We start from the raw sequence: 23230 nt of genomic DNA, 5'->3' as shown, positions 1-23230 counted from the left end.
CTTAGAAATAGGGAACAGTTGATTCTAACTGGCCCTTAAGTTTGACTTGAGGAAGATGTTTTTTAGTATTTAACAGTTTGTGTAAGTTCAGGATGACCTTCAGTTTTTCCAAAATCCTGTTGGAGAAATACTGAAAACTCCTGGAACCTAGGTTGCCAAGACTGATCCCTCAACTCTTGGGTCTCACCTTGGGTGGACTTGAGCTTGAACAATGGAGGCAATATATTTAAGACCTCGAAAGAGATACAGCTTAATTCCAAAGTAAACAATACCTGAAGAGCTAGTGATTTCTACCAAAACATTGTACCTTTTAAACATACCTCATTTTGAGACTAAGTTAGCTCCAAGAAGCCTCTCTGGGCTTGATATAAAAGGCACTGGTGGGAAAAGTGGTAGGTTGGTTGTTCCTGGTTCTCTCTGTGTGTACGCAGAATGGGTCTGGGAAATTCTGGCCCTTGCCAGGATGGAGGCTAAACAACTAATCCCCCAGGGTATGTTTCTAATGACACTTCTAGGACAAACTTCCCAGGACCATCTTTGTTTCAAGACCCTGAGATTGTTCTGGGAACTTCTGAAACTTCCCTGGGGCCCCCTTTGCTTGGGAGAGAACACAGGCAAAGGAGTTAAGTGAGCAAAAGAAACTGTCAAAGTTTAAGCAAAGGTAAAGTGTAAAGGTAGTTATTTCTTGCACATGAGAATCTGATTTCTGTATCAATGAAAGATTTTAATTCCGAGAAAAATAGCATAAGTCTGGCTTGCTGGGAATATGGAAAGGAAGGGCTCAGATTAAGGGATGTGGCACGTTCATCACGAGAGAGGTCTCCACAGTCTCCTGCCCTCCTGGCCTGGCCTTGCACTGTGGTGTCCGGCCTCTGGGAAGAACTTCTATGGGACACTATTTCCACTTGGGCTGTCACTAGGTGACCAGGTATGGGACAGAGGAGCATCCAGTGACCCCCAACTCTCCTCCTTCCCTTCGACCTGTGGAAAAAGTGAAGATGACTGGGCACATACTCCAGTGTTGCCTGGTACAGCTCAACCTCGGTGGTCAGCCAGAAGCACCGGCTGTATGACAGAGGCCTGGCTAGAGACGTCACGAGCAGCTTTCTTCGTGTCCCTGGTCCCTGGCGTCGGTGATGTTAGCACTTGTGCCTGTGTCCCAGAAGGAGCTCAGTTCTGCCCATATCAATCGATGCTTCTCACCGGTTTCAGATAAAACTTCCACCTAATAAATTGTATGTTAGCACTGAAGCCTGGATAAGCTCCTTGGGGTCTGGGAACCATTAGATGAAATATTCCTCCTTCTCCCTGCCCTTGGCTGAGTTGCTCTCCATCTGGAGGACGGCGCCGGGCTCGCCTTCTGCAGGTTCGTAGGTGACGTAGCTGCCTTTGTTCTTGTACAGGTAAAAGAAGATCAAGATCACGACTGAGAGCAGGGTGAGGAAGACCACTGTGATAACAACTTGGAAAGGAGAGGGAAAATGCAGAGATGTTTCAGGATTGAGGACGTCTCAGTAACTCACAAGGTCCCCTGCATTAGACGATTCCCTCACTCCTGGTGAGGGTCCTCCTGCTGAAGTTAACTAGCGTCCACTTCCAAATCCATATTCTCCCACCAAGCCCGACTTCCTTGGTACATGACATCTGGAGTCTCTTTGTGCTTAGGGACACAAGGCTTTTGGTTTCTGACAAAACTGAATTCCCTCTCAACTAGTTCCTGATGATTATGATAGAAACAGGAAGGAGGGAAACAGGAAATCGCTTATCCCAACAGGAAGGGTTTTAAAATTCATAGCCTCGGGCTTCCCTGGTGGCGCAGTGGTTGAGAGTCCGCCTGCCGATGCAGGGGACGCGGGTTCGTGCCCTGGTTCGGGAGGATCCCACATGCCGCAGAGCGGCTGGGCCCGTGAGCCATGGCCGCTGAGCCTGCACGTCCGGAGCCTGTGCTCCGCAACGGGAGAGGCCACAACAGTGAGCGGCCCGTGTACCGCAAAAAAAAAATTCATAGCCTCCTGTAGGGGTTTCTGATCCCTCCCATCCTCTTTCTCACCCACTCAACAAGCTGCACACATCCTTATCCCTACCCCCATACTCAACTGTAGTGCCCATATGCACTGCAGCTGTTTGTGGCCACCTCCCAACCGGTCATTTACTGGCAGTACCTCTACACGAAGCCTCTGAGAGTCTTTTATAACCTTGTGTGTGTGTGTGTGTAATATAACTTGCATGCCCAAACGAGCCCATTAATGGATTTGGTCTCTAATCTGTGGTGCTTTCCCATGTAGGGAAAATCCTGGTCTATCACATTGTCTCTGGAGCAACAGAGCCCCTGAGCTCAGAAGGTCCCTTGATTTGGCTCAGAGCCTGTTACCTGCAATGAGTGCTGTGCTGGCTTCAGCTTCTGGGGACAGGGCCTCAGTGGCCTGTAGGATTGGGGTGGCCATCAGTTCTTCTGGAAAATTTAGCAAAGTGGAAAAGGAAATGGGGTGAATTCTTTTGTTCTAAAACACATGTTTGTCCTTCAATTTCACTACCCCACCTTCTTCCCTATTCAGACTTTTGTCATTTAACTCCTATAGGACATCTGTATAGAAAAACCGGGAGAATAGAGGAGAAAACAAACCACCACCAAAGACGATAAACATTTTGATGGATTTCTCTCTAACACAGTGGTTAAAGTATGGGCTCTAGAGCTGACTGACGAGGTTCCAATCTGAGCTCTTTTACTAGCTGTGTGATCTTCAGAAAATTACCTAACCCCTCTGTGCATCAGCATCCTCATCTGGAAAACAGAGATAATAGTACCTACTTTATAGGGTCGTTGCGACATGTATTAAGTAATTCAATAAGGGTAAGCTATTATTAGGAATACATTTTTGCATAAATGAGATCAAATGATAAATGTATATACATGTATATATCAATATATTTATATTATATGCCACATGCATTTCTTCACTGTTTTTACAAACTCTTTGTAAACATTATTTTTTAATAATGAAATAACGCTCCTTCCCTTATGAAACCCTTTTCTACGCTTCCAGAGTAAGCCCTGCAATTTGAAAGGTTCTGAAATAAGGCCTCTCCTACCCTAAAATATATCCCATATCTCGTTCTGCTATTGGTCTATCTGTCCTTCAGAGCCTGAAAGTCCCACTCCTAAAGTCACTACCCAGACTCCTAAGTGTTTCCAAAAGAAGTCAGGAAGCCTTCCATTCTCTCCTAGTTAGCATTTTAGTGTAGGGGTTTGAAAAGGTTAGTTACTGCAGGACAGAGGTATCCTGGGGAAAGCAGTCTGACTGACCCTAAAATCACCCACAGGAGGCATCTCAGTATTCATTCAATAAATAACAATAGCAGCACTCATTAACTCTCTACTCTCTTCCAGGTGTGTTCCAGGCACAGTGGGGGCAAGCAGAACAGACATGGTCTACCTTCCCCGAGCTCAGCCTCCACCACAGCAAGTTCACAGTTAAGAACTATGATACGTATGGCAAAGGCAACATCTGGGAGCTTAGGAGGGCATGTGGCAGAGGGGCCTGAGCTAGTCTTCCAGCACAAACAGCCTCCCCAGGAAGCAGGATTTGAGCTGGGGGCCGAAGCAGGGGTAGGAGTTTACAGAGTGAAAGGGGCGGGAGGTGGGGCACATTCTAGGCAGAGGGAAGAGCCTGGATCAAAGCTCCGAGATGAGAGGACCCAAAGGCCAGTGTGGCTGGAGCACAGGGCGTGAGCCTGATTCCTGTCTCTCGCCTGACACCTTCAGGATGCCATCCAGGACAAGGGAAATTCAGTCACTAGCGGTGGTCTGGTGAGCCTGGGAGCAGTGCCAAGAGGGGTCAGCGGTGTTGAAAGACCTTCTCACACAGGCCAGGGGAGGCCTGTTGAACCGTCCTGGTCTTGCCACAGGAAAAGCAGATGTGGGCTGCCTGGATCACCACCCCGCTCCCAGGGCCAGGCCAAACCCTTCTCCACTCTTTCTTTAGGAGCAGTGATACAGTCAGCTACTTTGTGGCTTCGGGCAAATGGTTACATCTCCCGATTCATCCATCCATTCTCATCTGTAACCAGTAGGAACTATATTAACCAACTCTGCAGGGCTATTGCAAAGGCTAAATGAGAAAACGCACAGGCAAGCATCATTAAAAGGGAAAGCCGCTCTAGGTTTGAATCCTGCCCCAGCATAGTCCTAGGTAACCTTGAGGAAGTTACCAAACCTCTCCGAGCCTCAGTTTCTCTCCCATGCGTAAAACAGGAGTGTGGTAGGCAGCTTCTAAGATGAATCCCAATGGTTCCCACCTCCTGGTGTTTACATCCTTGTGTAAGCCCCTCTCCCCGTGTGTCGGCTGGACCCAGTGACTAGGTTCTAACAAACAGAGTACAGCCAAAGGGATGGGCTGTCACTTCTGAGATTATACTGTGACTTCCATCAAAGACAAGGCCTGAAGTTTATCCACCTGATCACTGCTTCAGACTGCTGCCCCTCACCACGCATGCTTTCCTCCCCCAAATGTCCTGGGGCTGCACACCGTCTTCCCACCATTGATCTAGAGTTCTACACAGCTGCTCTCAGTTTTGTCTTTCTTAAACATTTGAGAACTTACGATACACAAAGCACCGAGAAGAATAATGTATGTACAGAAGCTTCAATAGAAAGATGAGTAAGATTCAATCGATCAACAAGAATTTAGTTTGCACCTACCACGTGCCAGGGGCACTGTCATAGATGCTGGGCAAGCAGCAGTGATGAGGCTCACCAAGGACCCAACCATGGAGCTGAATTTTAGTGAGGCTTCAGAGAACAGATATGTATGAGTCCTCGGAAAGGGAATCCAGGAGGGTAGATGATTCCTAGTTGGGAAATTCTGCAAATAATCCCAATTATAACAGCTGCCATTGGCTAAGTCCCTGCTTTGTGCTGGGCATTTCGTATACATAATTATTAATCCTTAGAATTCCAATCACTTCACAGCAGGTGTTCTTATTTGCCCATGTGGACCCTGAGGCCCGGGAAGAGTTAAGTGACATCCCTCGTATTACACATGAAGGAACAGTGGATGCAGCCAAGATCTGAATCCAGGACTAGCCCCTCCAAAGCCCAAGGTATTTATACTAAGCCTTCCTACCACTGTCCTTTTCTTTTTTTTCCAATAGGGAAAACGAGGAAAAGGTAACAAAAGATAACTATGAGGCAGCACAACGAGCTTTCCAAGAGTGCGAGGTTTTACAAGATACGGACAGTTGCGGAAGAAACACCAGAGGAGCACAATCGAATACAGACCGTTGCATTACAAAGAGCTCTCCTTTAATGTGAACTTGCTCACAGGCGACTGGGCAGCAGGGAATGATATCAGTCACGTTGGTTCATATGCAACCTCAAGCTTTCTACAACTCAAGAGTACATTTCATCAATAAGGACCTTAAGAAACATAAAATGCACTAGAAGTACCTTCCTTGGACGCAGTTATCAGTTGGTTTCCACTTATACTAAGCCATCTGGTGATGCAGTAAGTACAAATGAAGGAGGTACCAAAAAAAATTACTTCTATACAAAAACATTAGAAGAAGGCAGAGCCATGGAAGAAATTTACCTCTATATGAAATCTACCTCTATGAGAAAACACTAGAAGAAGGCAGATCCTACATCAGATTTTTATTTTTGATGAAAATAATCTCTGTTGAAAGTTAAGTCTCTCTGGAACCAACTTCTAAAAGGAGGAAGCACACTCCCAGGGCACAGGGGGTCTAGGACAGACAGGGATTCAAGGTTCAATGTTGGTGGAGATTTAACTGCCAGTATTTTAATTCAGACTGTTGTATTTTTAGGGTTCTCATTACAAAGTTTCATAAGTTTTGAGTGTTCTGTCCCAATTCTGTCTTTCCTGTAAGACCATTTCCAGTAATGTGATTTCAGAATGTGAATCTTTTCGAAAATGCACATAAAGGTTAAAGGCAGAAACTTAGAAGAATAGTGTCAGGAAGCTCTGTACAGCTCAAGGTGGCAAACACATTGGAAGGACAATTTAAAAAGTGTTATATTTGGAGCAAAAACAAGGAAACGGGCCAGGCTTGCTGCCTGGGCCCGAAGCTAAGAGGTAGGAGGTAACAGAGAAACTAGAACTCTCCCAGCCCGTTTTGCCTCTGTCTCCTATCAAAGAGAATGATTTCTGCACTGAAGGAGAGCAGGAGCCTTGGTGATGTGGGGAAGTGAGCTCAAGAGAAGGGACACAACCCAGAAAGCACCAAGCTAATCTAAAAGGGATCCAGGCAAGTGACAGCCAAGGGCACCGAAAGAACATGTCAATGGGATCGCTCTTGGTGATACAGGAGCTTCTGAGAAAGACAGAGGGGTCAGGAGCCTGAAGGGCCACAGAAAGAGGTGGATTCTGTAAACAACTGGTGAAATTGATACAGTTCCTCAGCAAAATTCTAGAACGAGTTATAAGGAACTGCTTTGGGGGTCCTGAACTTGAAACCACAAGCATTAAGAGTTAATGTGAGACCGCTAGGAGCAAGCTGGGTCAGACAAGTCACACGGCCTTTTTTTTTTTTTTTTTCACACAGCCTTTTTAGACTGAGGTTCCAGTTTCACAGACAGAGAAATTAAAAGGCTAATTCAACAAGTATTTACAGAGTGCGTACTTTGTGCCAGGGTCCGTTCAAGGTCCTGGGCATAGATTAGTGAACACAACAAGCAAAAACTCATGCCTTCACAGTTCCTTAAACTACACAGAATTATCATAGGATCCAGGAATTTTACTTCTTAGCATCTATCCAAAAGAAATGAAAGCAGGAACTCAAAACAGATATTTGTACACCAATATTCACAGCAGCATTATTCACAATAACTAAAAAGTGAAACAACTCAAATGTCCATCAACAGATGAACAGATAGACAAAATATGGTATATATATATATACACACACAATGGAATATTATTCAGTCTTAAAAAGGAAGGACGTTCTGACACGTGCTACTATGTGGATGAACTTTGAAGACATCATGCTAACTGAAATAAGTCAGTCACAAAAGGACAAATATCGTAGGATTCCACTTGTCTGAGGTACCTAGAATAGTCAAATTCATAGAGACAGACAGTGGTTATCAAGAGCTGGGAAGAGGGGAGAATGAGGAGTCATTGTTTAATGGCTACCAAGTTTCAGTTTGGGATGATGAGAAAGTTCTAGAGAGGGATGATGGTGATGGTTGCACAACAATGTGAATGTACACGATGCCACTGAACTGTATCCTTTAAAATGGTAAATTTTAGGATTGGGTCAAGATGGTGGAGTAGAAGGACGTGTGCTCACTCCCTCTTGTGAGAGCACCGGAATCACAATTAACTGCTGAACAATCATCGACAGGAAGACACTGGAACACACCAAAAAAGATACCCCACATCCAAAGACAAAGGAGAAGTCGCAGTGAGATGGTAGGAGGGGCTCAATCACAATAAAATCAAATCCCATAACCGCTGGGTGGATGACTCACAAACTGGAGAACACATACCACAGAAGTCCACCCACTGGAGTGAAGGTTCTGAGCCCCACATCAGGCTTCCTAACCTGGGGGTCCGGCAACGAGAGGAGGAATTCCCAGAGAATAAGACTTTGAAGGCCAGCAGGATTTGATTGCAGGACTTTGACAGGACTGGGGAAAACAGAGACTCCATTCCTGCGGGGCACACACAAAGTAGTGTGCACACCAGGACCCAGGGGGAAGGAGCAGTGACCCCATAGAAGACTGAACCAGACTTACCTGCTAGTGTTGGAGGGTCTCCTGCAGAGGTGGGGGGTGGCTGTGGCTCACTGAGGGGACAAGGACACTGGCAGCAGAAGTTCTGGGAAGTACTCCTTGGCATGAGCCATCCCGGAGTCTGCCATTAACCCCACCAAAGAGCCTGCAGCCTCCAGTGGTGGGTCACCTCAGGCCAAACTACCAACAGGGAGGGAACCCAGCCCCACCCATCAGCAGACAAGCAGATTAAAGTTTTACTGAGCTCTGCCCATCAGAGCAATACCCAGCTCTACTAACCACCAGTACCTCCCATCAGGAAGCTTGCACAAGCCTCTTAGATACCCTCATCCACCAGAGGGCAGACAGCAGAAGCAAGAAGAACTACAGTCCTGCAGCCTGTGGAACAAAAACCACATTCACAGAAAGATAGACAAAATGAAAAGGCATAGGACTATGCACCAGATGAAGGAACAAGATAAAACTCCAGAAAAACAACTGAATGAAGTGGAGATAGGCAACCTTCCAGATAAAGAATTCAGAATCATGATAGTGAAGATGATCCATGATCCAGGACCTTGGAAAAAGCATGGAGGCAAAGATCTAGAAGATGCAAGAAATGTTTAACACAGACCTAGAAGAATTAAAGAACAAACAAACAAAGATGAAAAATACAATAACTGAAATGAAAAATACACTAGAGGAATCAATAGCAGAATAACTGAGGGAGAAGAACGGATAAGTGATGTGGAAGACAGAATGGTGGAATTCACTGCCATGGAACAGATTAAAGAAAAAAGAATGAAAAGAAATGAAGACAGCCTAAGAGACCTCTGGGACAGTATTAAACGCACCAACATTCTTATTATAGGGGTCCCAGAAGGAGAAGATGGAGAGAAAGGACCCGAGAAAATATCTGAAGAGATTATAGTCGAAACTTCCCTAACATGGGAAAGGAAATAGCCACCCAAGTCCAGGAGGCACAGAGAGTCCCAGGCAGGATAAACCCAAGGAGAAACATGCCAAGACACATTTTTTTTTTTTTTTTTTTTTGCGGTACGCGGGCCTCTCAGTGTTGTGGCCTCTCCCGTTGTGGAGCACAGGCTCTGGACGCGCAGGCTCAGTGGCCATGGCTCATGGGCACAGCTGCTCCGTGGCATGTGGGACCTTCCCGGACCGGGGCATGAACCCGCGTCCCCTGCATCAGCAGGCGGACTCCCAACCACTGCACCACCAGGGAAGCCCGCCAAGACACATATTAATCAAATTGACAAGAATTAAAGACAAAGAAAAATTATTAAAAGCAACAAGGGAAAAACGACAAATAACATACAAGGGAACTCCCTTAAGGTTAACAGCTGATTTCTCAGCAGAAACTCTACAAGCCAGAAGGGAGTGGCACAATATGTTTAAAGTGATGAAAGGGAAGAAGCTACAGCCAAGATTATTCTACCCGGCAAGGATCTCATTCTGATTCAAAAGAGAAATCAAAAGCTTTACAGACAAGCAAAAGCTAAGAGAATTCAGCACCACTAAACCAGCTCTATAACAATGCTAAAGGAACTTCTCTAAGTGGGAAACACAAGAGCAGAAAAGGACTTACCGAAACAAAAGCATAACAATTAAGAAAATGGTAATAGGGGCTTCCCTGGTGGCGCAGTGGTTGAGAGTCTGCCTGCCGATGCAGGGGACACGGGTTTGTGCCCCGGTCCGGGAGGATCCCACATGCCGCGGAGCTGCTGGGCCCGTGAGCCATGGCTGCTGAGCCTGTGCATCCGGAGCCTGTGCTCTGCAGCGGGAGAGGCCACAGCAGTGACAGGCCGGCATACCGCAAAAAAAAAAAAAAAAAAAGAAAAAAGAAAATGGTAATAGGAACATACATATCGATAATTACCTTAAACGTGAATGGATTAAATGCTCCAACCAAAAGACACAGGCTCGCTGAATGGATACAAAAACAAGACCCATATATATGCTGTCTACAAGAGACCCACCTCAGACATAGGGACACATACAGACTGAAAGTGAGGGAATGGAAAAAGATATTCCATGCAAATGGAAATCAAAAGAAAGCTGGAGTAGCAATACTCATATCAGATAAAATGACTTTAAAATAAAGACTGTTACAAGAGACAAGGACACTACATAATGATCAAGGGATCAATCCAAGAAGAAGATACAACAATTATAAATATATATGCACTCAACATAGGAGCACCTCAATACATAAGGCAACTGCTAACAGCTATAAAAGAGGAAATCGACAGTAACACAATAATAGTGGGGGACTTTAACACCCCACTTACACCAATGGACAGATAATCCAGACAGAAAATTAACAAGGAAACATAAGCTTTAAATGACACAATAGACCAGAAAGATTTAATTGACATTTACAGGACATTCCATCCGAAAACAGCAGATTACACTTTCTTCTCAAGTGCACATGGAACATTCTCCAGAATAGATCACATCTTGGGTTGCAAATCAAGCCTCAGTAAATTTAAGAAAATTGAAATCATTATCAATCAGCTTTTCCGACCACAATGCTATGAGACAGAAATAAATTACAGGGAAAAAAAACGTAAAAAACTCAAACAAATGGAGGCTAAACAATATGTTACTAAATAACCAAGAGATCACTGAAGAAATCAGAGGAAATAAAAAAATACCTAGAGACAAATGACAATGAAAACACGACGATCCAAAACCTATGGGATGCAGCAAAAGCAGTTCTAAGAGGGAAGTTTATAGCAATACAATGCTACCTCAAGAAACACAAAAGGGCTTCCCTGGTGGTGCAGTGGTTGAGAGTCTGCCTGCTGATGCAGGGGACACGGGTTTGTGCCCCGGTCCAGGAAGATCCCACATGCTGCGGAGCGGCTGGGCCCATGAGCCATGGCCGCTGAGCCTGCGAGTCCGGAGCCTGTGCTCCACAACAGGAGAGGCCACAACAGTGAGAGGCCCGTGTACCGCTAAAAAAAAAAAAACAAAACACGAAAAAACTCAAATAAACAGTCTAACTTTACACCTAAAGGAACTGGAGAAAGAAGAACAAACAAAACCCAAAGTTAGTAGAAGGAAAATCATAAAGATCAGAGCAGAAATAAATGAAATAGAAACAAAGAAAACAATAGCATAGATCAATAAAACTAAAAGGTGGTTCTTTGAGAAGATTAACAAAATTGATAACCTTTAGCAAGACTCATCAAGAAAAAGAGGGAGAGACTCATATCAATAAAATTAGAAATGAAAAAGGAGAAGTTACAATGGACACTGCAGAAATACAAAGTATCCTAAGAGACTACTACAAGCAACTCTATGCCCATAAAATGGACAATCTGGAAGAAACAGACAAATCCTTAGAAAGGTATAACCTTCCAAGACTGAACCAGGAAGAAATAGAAAATATGAACAGACCAATCACAAGTAATGAAATTGAAACTGTGATTAAAAATCTTCCAACAAACAAAAGTCCAGGACCAGATGGCTTCACAGGTGAATTCTATCAAACATTTAGAGAAGAGCTAACACCCTTCCTTCTTAAACTCTTCCAAAAAATTGCAGTGGAAGGAACACTCCCAAACTCATTCTATGAGGCCACCGTCACCCTGATACCAAAACCAGAAAAAGATACTACAAAAAAAGAAAATTACAGACCAATATCACTGATGAATATAGATGCAAAAATCCTCAACAAAATACTAGTAAACAGAATCCAGCAACACATTAAAAGGATCATATACTATGACCAAGTGGGATTTATCCCAGGGATCCAAGGATTCTTCAATATAAGCAATCCAATCAATGTGATACACCATATTAACAAATTGAAGAATAAAAACCATATGATCATCTCAATAGATGCAGAAAAAGCTTTTGACAAAATTCACCACCCATTTATGATAAAAACTCTCCAGAAAGTGGGCACAGAGGGAACCTACCTCAACATAATAAAGGCCATATATGACAAACCCACAGCAAACATCATTCTAAATGGTGAAAAGCTGAAAGCATTTCCTCTAAGTCCAGGAACAAGACAAGGATGTCCACTCTCACCACTATTATTCAACATAGGTTTGGAAGTTCTAGCCATGGCAATCAGAGAAGAAAAAGAAATAAAAGGAATACAAATTGGAAAAGAAGTAAAGCTGTCACTGTTTGCAGATGACATGATGCTATACATAGACAATCCTAAAGATGCTACCAGAAAACTACTAGAGCTAATCAATAAATTTAGTACAGTTGCAGGATACAAAATTACTGCACAGAAATCTCTGGCAGTCCTATACATCAACAACAAAAAATCAGAAAGAGAAATTAATGAAACACTCACATTTACCATCACAACAAAAAGAATAAAATACCTAGGACTAAATCTGCCTAAGGAGTTGAAAAACTTGTACTCCGAAAACTATAAGACACTGATGAAAGAAATCAAAGATGACACAAACAGATGGAGAAATACACCATGTTCTTGGATTGGAAGAATCAATATTGTGAAAATGACTACACTACGCAAAGCAATATACAGATTCAGTGCAATCCCTATCAAATTACCAATGGCATGTTTTACAGAACTAGAACAAAAAATCTTAAAATTTGTGTGGCGACACAAAAGACCCCGAATAGCCAAAGCAATCTTAGGGAAAAAAAAAACAGAGCTGGAGGAATCAGACTCCCTGACTTCACACTCTACTACAAAGCTACAGTCATCAAGACAATATGGCACTGGCACAAAAACAGAAATATAGTTGTTTGGAACAGGATAGAAAGCCCAGAGATAGACCCACACACCTATGGTCAACTAATCTATGACAAAGGAGGCAAGGATATACAATGGAGAAAAGAGAGTCTCTTCAATAAGTGGTACTGGGAAAACTGGACAGCTACTTGTAAAAGAATGAAATTAGAACTCTCCCTAACACCATACACAAAAATCGACTCAAAATGGATTAAAGACTTAAATGTAAGACTGGACACCATAAAACTCTTAGAGGAAAATATAGGAAGAACACTCTTTGACATAAATCACAGCAAGATCTTTTTTGACCCACCTCCCGGAGTAATGGAAATAAAAGCAAAAATAAACAAATGGGACCTGATGAAATTTAAAAGCTTTTGCACAGCAAAGGAAACTATAAACAAGACGAAAAGACAATCCTCAGAATGGGAGAAAATATTTGCAAACTAATCAGTGGACAAAGGATTAATCTCCAAAATATATAAAAGCTCATGCAGCTCAGTATTAAAAAAACAAACAACCCAATCAAAAAATGAGCAGAAGACCTAAATAGACATTTCTCCAAAGAAGACATACAGATGACCAAGAGGCACATGAAAAGCTGCTCAACATCACTAATTATTAGAGAAATGCAAATCAAAACTACAGTGAGGTATCACCTCACACCAGTTAGAATGGGCATCATCAGAAAATCTACAAACAACAAATGCTGAAGAGGGTGTGGAGAAAAGGGAACCCTCTTGCACTGTTGGTGGGAACGTAAATTGATACGGCCACTATGGAGAACAGTATGGAGGTTCCTTAAAAAACTAAAAATAGAATTACCATATGACCCAGCAATCCCACTACTGGGCATATACCCAGAGAAAACCGTAAATCAAAAAGAAACATGCAGGGGGTCTTCCCTGGTGGCGCTGTGGTTGACAGTCCGCCTGCCGATGCAGGGGACACAGGTTCGTGCCCTGGTCTGGGAAGATCCCACATGCCGGGAGCGGCTAGGCCCGTGAGCCATGGCCGCTGAGCCTGCGCGTCCAGAGCCTGTGCTCCACAACGGGAGAGGCCACAACAGTGAGAGGCCCATGTACTGCAAAAAAAAAAAAAAAAGACACATGCACCACAACGTTCATTGCAGCGGTATTTACAATAGCCAGGTCATGGAAGCAACCTAAATGCCCATCGACAGACAAATGGATAAAGAAGATGTGGTACATATATACAATGGAATATTAGCCATAAAAAGGAACGAAATTGGGTCATATAGAGACGTGGATGGACTTAGAGACTGTCATACAGAGTGAAGTAAGCCAGAAAGAGAAAATCAAATATCATACATTAATGCATATATGTGGAATCTAGAAAAACGGTACAGATGAACAGGTTTGCAGGGCAGAAATTGAGACACAGATGTAGAGAACAAACGGATGGACACCAAGGTGGGAAAGCAGGGGGGCGGGGATGTGGTGGTGTGATGAATTGGGAGATTGGGATTGACATGTATACACTGATATGTATAAAATAGATAACTAATAAGAACCTGCTGTATAAAAAAATAAAAAATAAAATTCGAAAAAAAATAAAATGCAATAAAAAAAGGTAAAATTTTATTTTTTAAGGTGTTGGGGGTAGGATTTTATTAATTAATTAATTTATTTTTGCTGTGTTGGGTCTTCGTTTCTGTGCGAGGGCTTTCTCTAGTTGTGGCAAGCGGGGGCCACTCTTCATCGCGGTGCGTGGGCCTCTCACTATTGCGGCCTCTCTTTTTGCGGAGCACAGGCTCCAGACGCGCAGGCTCAGTAGTTGTGGCTCACGGGCCTAGTTGCTCCGCGGGATGTGGGATCCTCCCAGACCAGGGCTTGAACCCGTATCCCCTGCATTAGCAGGCAGATTCTCAACCACTGAGCCACCAGGGAAGCCCCAAAAAAGGTAAATTTTATGTTATGTATAATTTTACCACAACTTAAAGAAAAAACATTTTGTCATACAATTTACATCGTGAGGGGGGAAGATGGACAATGGACAGGTTAAAGAAGTAAAAGATATACTATATTAGACGTTGGTTAGTACCATACAGAAAATAAAATCAGGAAGGGGGATAAGGAGTTGGGATGTGGATAGGGGTGGTCAGGGAGTGTCCCTGACGAGGTGACTTGAATAAAATAAACACCTATAGAAGGAGAGGGAGGCAGCCATGAGGAGACATGGGAGAGGAACATTCCAGGCAGAGGGAACAGTAAGTTCAAGGTAGGGCCATCAAATAATATTGGAAAGCACCTGGGGCCGTCACAGGCTCAGCATGTTAAAGGTACATCATGGAGGTCACTTGGAAGGAGCAAGGGGGAGCGGAGGAGCAGGTGAAGTCGAGGGGGCTGTATAAGAGGGGTGTTGAAGGTCATGGAAGGCCTTTGGCTTTTTCAGTGAGTGAGATGCAACCATTTTAGAGGTTTTTGAGCAGAGACTGATTTACATTTCAAAGGGGTGCTTCTCAAACTCTGCAGTGCATAAGAATCTCCTAGGGAGCTTGTTAAAATGCAGACTATAGGGGCTTCCCTGGTGGCGCAGTGGTTAAGAATCTGCCTGCCAATGAAGGGGACACGGGTTCGAGCCCTGGCCCGGGAAGATCCCACATGCCGCAGAGCAACTAAGCCCGTGCGCCATGACTACTGAGCCTGCGCTCTAGAGCCCATGAGCTACAACTACTGAGCCTATGTGCCACAACTACTGAAGCCCGCACGCCTAGAGCCCATGCTCTGTAACAAGGGAAGCCACCGCAATGAGAAGCCTGCGCACCACAACAAAGAGTAGCCCCCACTCACTGCAACTAGAGAAAGCCCGCACGCAGCAACAAAGACCCAACGCAGCCAAAAATAAAAAAATAAAATAAAAATAAAATAAAATAGTGAAAAAAAAATACATACTATGGTTCATCAAGTCTAGGGTGGGGCCTGAAATTCCAAAGACTGTCCTTTTGAAACACGGAGACCACTATGTTGTAAGGAAGACCAGTCTGGCTCACTGGAGGATAACAGGCCACATGGAGGAAAACTGAGGCATCCCCAGCTCAGCCAACAGCCAGTACCAACTGGTAGACATGTGATGGAGGTCATTTTGGACCTTCTAGCCCAGTGGACCTTCCAGCAGATTGCAGCTGCATGAGTGAGCAGGGGTGAAAACAGCAGAGGAGTGCCCAGCCAACTCCCAGAATGGTGAGAAATAATAAATTGCTGTTGTTTTAATTCACTAAGGGCTGACGTGGTTTGTTACACAGCAATAGGTAATTGAAACAGAAACAGAGTTTTAAAGGATCTCTTTGCGTGTGGACAACGGGCTGTGGGAAGGTAGAGACAGGAGAAGCAGATTATACCCAGCACGTGGGCACAGCTGAATCCACCCATAGGGGGGAGTCTTTTTCTAGTTTGCACAAAGGCACTGGCTGGGTCTAGCAGCAGTCCCGTGAGAAAGCGGTGCGATTCTGGAGACTTCTCGGGTGGTCCAGTGGTTGAGAATCCACCTTCCAATGCAGGGGATGTGGGTTCGATCCCTGGTCGGGGAACTAGATCCCACATGCATGCCGCAACTAAGAGTCCTCATGCTGAAACTAAACATGCCACAATGAAGATCTCGCATGCCGCAACTAAGACCCAGTACAGCCAAAATAAATAAATAAATATTTTAAAAATAAATAAAAATAAAAAGAATAATGCATTAAAAAAACCCAGTATCATACCAATGTTAATTTCCTGGTCTTCACAAATGTATTGTGGCCATCTCTATCGACGTCAAATGTACCAAATGACATTTGAGGAAACATGGCTGAAGGGTATACAAACTCTCTGTACTATTTTTGCAACTTTTCTATAAATCTAAAATTATTCCAAAATAAAATGTCTATTAAAAAATCAAAAATTTAAAAGAATCTAAAAAAGAGTGGATATGTGTATATGTATAACTGATTCGCTCTACTGTACAGCATAGACTAATACAACATTGTAAATCAACTATAGTCCAATAAAAACTTTTAATAAATCAGGGGGGCTTCCCTGGTGGCACAGTGGTTGAGAGTCTGCCCGCCGATGCAGGGGACACGGGTTCGTGCCCCGGTTCGGGAAGATCCCACATGCTGCAGAGCGGCTAGGCCTGTGAGCCATGGCCGCTTAGCCTGCACGTCCAGATCCCGTGCTCCACAACGGGAGAGGCCACAACAGTGAGAGGCCCTCGTACCGCCAAAAAAAAAAATCAGGGACTTCCCTGGTGGTCCAGTGTGTAAGACTCCGTGCTTCCATTGCAGGGGGCATGGGTTCGATCCCTGGTCGGGGAACTAAGATCCTGCATGCCACGCAGCAAGGCCAAAAAAAAAAAAAAAAAAAAAATCAAGAATTTGAATTCTACTCCACCCAGAAGAGCTTTTCTCAGACTAAAAGTCACAGGGTGTCCGAGCTAAGGAGCTGGAGCCTTCGGGCTTTAAGTATCAGAACGATAATCTATATTTGTGACTTACAGTTTGCAAAACATACATTATTTTATCTCTACCCCAAGAATGTGATGTAAGTAGGGTTGGTATTATCATTATGTACAAGCCAGAAAATTGAGGTAGCTCAGCAAGCTTCGTCAACCAGCCCACCGTCACTCAGTGGTTGGCCCAGCCGGGCTTTAAATCTATCTCCTCACTTCAAGGTTCTTTGCAACTTCTGGAACCATCCCTGCTCTGCCTCCAGCTAAACATTTTGTTGATGTGTCCACTGGGTTTGGTTCTCAGAGTTTTATTGCAGGATGGGTGTTCACTAAAGCACTGTTTGCAAGAGTGACACATATCTGAATGTCTATCAGCAGAGGAATGATTAAATAAATGACAGGTCATTCATTCTGGAAATAGTACACAGTTGTTAAAAAGAATGTGGTAGATCTGCAATTACTGGGACAGAATATATGGTTAGACGAAAAAAGCAAATTGCTAGGGCAGTATGTGTTATATGATTACATGTTTGTAAAAAAAAAGTGAAGTAGGGCTTCCCTGGTGGCGCAGTGGTTAAGAATCCACCTGCCAATGCCAGGGACACGGGTTCGAGCCCTGGTCCAGGAAGATCCCACATGCTGTGGAGTAACTAAGCCCGTGTGTCACAACTATTGAGCCTGCGCTCTAGAGCCCGTGAACCACAACTACTGAAGCCTGCATGCCTAGAGAAAGCCCACGCGCAGCAATGAAGACCCAACGCAGCCAAAAATAAATAAATAAATTTTTTAAAAAGTAAAATAAAATAGAACTATAAACATATATATATATATACACACACACATCGAAAAAGTCTAGAAGGTTATTCCCTGAGAGGCATGTAATGGCTTTGTAATGAAAGAACAACAACAGCGAAGTAAACTAAGTTCAGGAAACATGGCATACAAGAGGGGAAATGGTTTACAGCTTTCCCATTATCTCCTGTTCCTACCCCATTTCTCTCCTGTCTCCTCTTCCAAACAAAGGAGTAAGAATGTTACTTTGGGGACTTCCCTGGAAGTCCAGAGAGTAAGACTCCGTGTTCCCAATGCAGGGGGCCTGGGTTCGATCCCTGGTCAGGGAACTAGATCCCGCATGCATGCCTCAACTATGAGTCTGCATGCCGCAACTAATAAGTCTGCCCACCGCAACTAAAAGGTCCTGCATGCCTCAATGAAGATCCCGTGTGCCACAACCAAGACCCAGCGCAGCCTAAATAAATAAATAAGAAAGGCAATATACTAAGGAAAGAAGAAATATTTAAAAAAAAAAAAGAATGTTACTTTGCTCCTTCCCTTCTCAGGCTTAGAAAGACTGTAGCACGCATTTTCTTTAAGGAGGGAGGCCTGGGGCTGAGGACCACAAGATTTGAGATTTGAGGCTCCACCCAAACCCTAACCTACAGCAAATGAACTTCAAGATCTATCTGGCTCACTCACCTTTTTTTTTTTTGTTAACCTAGATACCTGTTGGTTTGTTTGTGGCCCTTGTTCCTGGGCTAAATCTCTTATCACTGAGGCATCAGATCCTTTGCCACCTGAGTCTGACAACCTATTTATTTGCTCTAGCCCTGCCCAGAAAAGGGCGGCTCCCCCAATTCTCCTTTCCATGGGAACCCGCCCTGGAATTCTGCTCCCTTTCTCCTTCCTTCTCTTTCATGTGCCCCTGCCATGGGGTAGAGTGGCTGAGAGCAGTATACCATGACGGAAAGAATACAGGACTTGGCACAATACCCTGCCTCTGCCATTAGTAGCTGCGTGACCCTGCGAGAATTTCCTAACCTCTGAAAATTTCTTAACTTCCCTGAACTTCAGTTTTTGCTTCTGTAAAATGAGAATGAAACGTGCTCACAGGGTTGTGATGAGGAATAAGCGAGATGAACAACACTGAGCGTCTAACCTAGAGTGAGGACAACCTAGGATGTAGCTAGTGTGACTACATGGCAAGGGATGGGCTTTACCCAGTGGGGTGGGCAGAGCGGACAATGCCTATTCCACCCCACTCTCCTTCCAAGAGGGCAACTTATGCACTAGGCACAGCAGGCAACGCGCCTAGGGTCCACCATACTTCCAGGGGCCCATGAAAATGTTTTTTAGTGATCTTAATTTCTTTTAAAATCAGAAGAAAAAAATTGAATGTTTATGTCAAGGAAATTATAATATTGTTATATCAATCAATTATAAATATAACCATTAATGATTTTATTGTATATTAATATTGTATTCTTCCTTATACCAACATAGTTGTAAAATACAATTTTTAACACATTACCTTTTTAAATGGAGGAATGGGCCCACAAAGGCAAAAGTGCCAAGGGCCCCTGAAAGTTCTAATGTGGCCCTCACTTTCAGCCCTCTTGAAGGATATCTCCTTTAGGAGATCTTTATAGATTGGGGCAAAGGGATGTGAGAGGGAGGTGGGGAAGAGACATGCAAGACCTTCAATGATCCCATTCTTCAAAGTACAAGTCCTCACCCTGTCTGTAATTTCTCCATTTCTGTCCCTGAACTTACATTTGCTTGGACCCAGTGGGTAGGGGACTATACGATATGTCCTAAAATACCACTCCACTCATGTCGTTTGTTGGGTTGAAAATGTAAATACATGACTCAACAACAACAAAACCAGACAATTGAAAAATGGGCAAGGACTTGAATAGACATTTCTCCAAAAGATATACAGTTGCCAATAAACACATGAAAAGATGTTCAACGTCACTCATCATTAGGGAAATGTAAATCTAAACCACAATGAGACACCATTCACACCCATTAGGATGGCCACTATTAAAAATCAGAAAATAGGGCTTCCCTGGTGGCGCAGTGGTTGGGAGTCCGCCTGCCGATGCAGGGGACACGGGTTCGTGCCCCGGTCCGGGAAGATCCCACATGCCGCGGAGCGGCTGGGCCCGTGCGCCATGGCCGCTCTGCCTGCGCGTCTGGAGCCTGTGCTATGCAACGGGAGAGGCCACAACAGTGAGAGGCCCACGTACCGCAAAAAAAAAAAAAAAAATCAGAAAATAACAAGTGTTGTCAAGGATGTGGAGAAATTGGAACCCTATGCATTGCTGGTAAGAATGTAAAATGGTATAGTTACCCTGGGAAACAGTATGGCAGTGCCTCAAAAACTTAAACAGAATTACCACACTTCTGGGTATATACCCAAAAGAATTGAAAGCAGGGACTCGAAGAGATATTTGTACACCAACGTTCAAGCAGCAGTATTCACAACAGCCAAAAGGTGGAAGCAACCCAAGTATCTATTGATGTATGAGTGGATGAACAAAATGATATACATTATATATATATAATATTATTCAGCCTTAAAAAGGAAGGAAATTCTGACACATGCTACAAAATGGATGAGCCTCGGAAATGCTATGCTAGTGAAATAAGCCAGACACAAAAGGACAAATTTTGTATGATTACACTTATACTAGGTACCTAGTCAAATTTATACAGATAGAAAGTATAATGGTGGTAGCCAGGGGCTGTGGGGAACGGGGAATGAGGAGTTATTATTTAATGGATACAGAGTTTCAGTTTGGGAAGATGAAAAAGTTCTGGAGATGGATGATGGTAACAGTTGCACAGCAATGTGAATATCACTCAAAATTTAATACCACTGAACTGTACACCAAAAAATAATCAAAATGGTAACATTTATATTATGTTTATCTTACCACAAAATTTAAAAAAGAACGTATATAGTTCTGCTTTTGTCCAAGTCCTAATTTCTCAGCTGCCCAAGCAAGCATCACTTCTCTTCCCTACAGGCAGGTTTATTCTGTAGGTCCTCTGCCCTGTCCCCCAGAATACCCTCCAAGGTAAGCACAGTCTCTGTAGTTTCAGAAGTGGCGGCGCTACCTTTATGTGGAATCCCTGCTGCACCCCTCTTTGCCTGTATAAACCTTACCCATCCTTCAAGAGTAAGGGCTCCATCCCTTCCCCACTCATGAAGCCTGTACTAACTAATCTAGACGGCTGCCCATTTCTCCCTTTTCTTATCTCCAGCAGACAACTAAGGATCTGAATTGCTACATCACCAGTCACAGAGGACACTGCCTTTGACTTCCCCTGGGGTTCTCACTCACCTGTTTCCACATCAGTAAAGCAGAGAATGTCTGTCCTAATGACAAATGAGACCGCACATGGAAACAAAGGTGTATAGACCAACCAAGGTTTTGTTCCTCCCTTACCCTAATTAACATGTAATGAAAACCACCAATGTGTATCTGATGGTTTGTCCAGCTCAGCTTGGTTATGAAATGAAAGGGAGGAATCCATACTCATTCTCTTTTTTTTGGGGGGAATCCATTCTTAACGTGAAGGGGAAAGAGGGGGATCCCTGACTAAGGAACAAGGGTAACAATAGTTCCGGGGAACAAGGGATTTTTGATGCTGGAGTGAATCATCAGAGGAGTGGAATTAGAAAGCAGGCAGAGGGACTTTCCTGGCAGTCCAGGGGTGAAGACTCTGCACTTCCAAAGCAGGGGGCACCGTGGGTTCGATCCCTGGTGGGGGAACTAAGATCCCACGTGCCGCAGAATTCCTTTCTAGGAATAGGTGGGCTTTTCTAACAAGCACCCAGTAATAATAACCAATGTTACTGAGTGCTTGCTAGATATGAGATACTGTGCTAGGTGTTTTACAGGGATTATCTTATTTAATCCTCACAAATAAGGTACTATTTCCCCCGTTTTACAAATGAGACTGGAGCTTAGAGGGTAGGTCACAAGGTCACAAAGCTCTAAGTAGTAGTACCAGGAATTGGTCCAGGTCCATGAAACTTCAGATTCAAACTGCACTAAAGTGTGCATGCTGGTTCCCTTCTGCTTCCTCCCAGGACCTTTCCTGGTATGAGGCAGGTGGAGAGTAGTGGGAGTCTTCCCACCTGGGCAGAGGGCTCAGGGAATTCCAGGACTGGGCTGGGGGGGGGGCAGTTTAAGTGGGAAAGGCCTTCACCTACCTCCTGGAGAAGGCGTGGTTGGGAGGCTAGTCATCTCGGCAGGTGGACGGGCACCTGCAGGGAGGTGCAGATCTGTAGGAAGAGGGACAAAGAGCGGGATGAGGTGGATGGGCCCATGCCTGGGGCAGAAGACGACTGGAAATCCCAGGAAAGCCTTTGGTGCCAGGTTTTCCTGAGTCCCTTCCCCAACTCTCCCCCCACCCCCACCCCCGCCCTATTGAACGTCTATCTGGGGATCCTTTCACTGGGCCACCACATTTACCTAGGAGGTTTCTCAAGGCCTGAGAAAGTTAGGTAAATGTACGCAAATTAGCAGCGGACCCAGTTTCACCCAGGCGCGGTAACAGGTCCCCAGTTCTCTCCCAGCCCGCAGTCTGTGGGGAGCCGTCCACTAGGTGTCAGGAGAGCGCAGGGAGGTGAGGCCCCCGGCCCAGGCTCGGGGCCGGCGCGGGGGCAGCGGCGGGGCCGGGCCGGGGAGCCAGGCGCCGGGCACCGGAGGGAGGGTCGTCAGGCGCCCTCAGGCCCGTCCGAGACGGCCGGTTGTCAGGGCTCAGCCCTCCGCCCGCAGTGCCCCCTCGGGCGTCCGCTGCAACGTCCGCGCGGTCCACCGAGCCCCGCTGGCCGGGCCCCCACGGCCGCCCACCACCGGCCCGGCCGAGACTCTGGCACCCTGGGGCCCTCGCCGCGTCCGCGGACCTCGGGGCTCGAGCCCGCGGCACCGCCCCCCGCGCCCCGACCCCGGTCCAGAGCCCTCCTGCGTTACCCGCGCCAGGCAGGGCTAGCTGCGCTCCGAGGGCGGCCCGTCCCGGTCACCGGTTCCGAGGCGCCGCGACGGGAGGCTCCAGCCGAGGCCCGAGCTCGGCCGCTCTCGGTTTCAGTTGTTGACGCGGCCGCGGCGGCTGCAGCGTGAGTGTGGGTGACCGGGCTCGCCTGGCCCTTCGGCCCTGCCCGGGTCCCCACCTCCGCGTGCTCACCTTACCAGTCGGACGGGCTTCAGGGGAAGGGCAGGCGCCGCGCGTCCGGCTCAACTCGACGGGGGCGGGAACCGCAGACACCGCGAGGACCCGCCGGGGACCCAGACCTGAGGAAGCAGCGCAAAGACGCTCAGAGTTAGCTGCCCAGGCCGGCCGGGGGCGGGGTGGGGGGGGGGGCGGCCGACTGGGTGGGACAGGAAAAGAGGAGAGAAACCGCCCTCTGCAGGTTCCCTCTGCCCGCCGGGCCGCCTCAGCTCCCCCGGGAGGAAAGGCTGCTTTTCCTTCTCCGATTGTCACTTTACTCTCCATCCGGAGCCGCTTCCTCC

The 23230-nt window shown here is 45.4% G+C and overlaps 2 protein-coding genes across 6 annotated transcripts in view; both read right to left on the bottom strand.

The window, feature by feature from the left end:
* The window catches only part of POU6F1 (POU class 6 homeobox 1), a 70499-nt gene extending 47530 nt beyond the window's left edge, over positions 1 to 22969 (bottom strand). Inside the window, exons 1-2 of one of the 4 annotated variants that reach the window (XM_073788670.1) lie at positions 22905 to 22969; positions 21931 to 22002 (exon numbers count right to left, since the gene is read on the bottom strand). The gene's annotated coding sequence lies outside the window, so the exon portion shown is untranslated. Of the gene's footprint in view, positions 1 to 2371; positions 2453 to 21930; positions 22003 to 22904 lie in introns of those variants that run through there. The other 3 variants (XM_073788671.1, XM_019947197.3, XM_073788672.1) reach the window with 3 other exon arrangements.
* On the bottom strand, positions 704 to 22972 carry SMAGP (small cell adhesion glycoprotein). Of its 2 annotated transcripts, none has more exons than XM_019947201.3 (4): positions 22905 to 22972; positions 21931 to 22002; positions 2372 to 2452; positions 704 to 1462 (listed from the first exon to the last, which is right to left on the bottom strand). In XM_019947201.3, the coding sequence occupies exons 2-4, from the start codon at positions 21962 to 21964 to the stop codon at positions 1284 to 1286; spliced, it is 294 nt and encodes a 97-aa protein (XP_019802760.1). In that variant the 5' UTR covers positions 21965 to 22002; positions 22905 to 22972; the 3' UTR covers positions 704 to 1283. The 2 variants fall into 2 exon arrangements, with proteins under 2 accessions (XP_019802760.1, XP_019802764.1); XM_019947205.3 differs by lacking the exon at positions 22905 to 22972 and adding an exon at positions 22694 to 22761.
* Between the last annotated feature and the right edge of the window lie 258 nt (positions 22973 to 23230).

Source organism: Tursiops truncatus, chromosome 11 (assembly GCF_011762595.2).
Source record: "Tursiops truncatus isolate mTurTru1 chromosome 11, mTurTru1.mat.Y, whole genome shotgun sequence".
Lineage (NCBI taxonomy): Eukaryota > Metazoa > Chordata > Mammalia > Artiodactyla > Delphinidae > Tursiops > Tursiops truncatus.
This window is presented reverse-complemented; position numbering and strand designations above follow the sequence as displayed.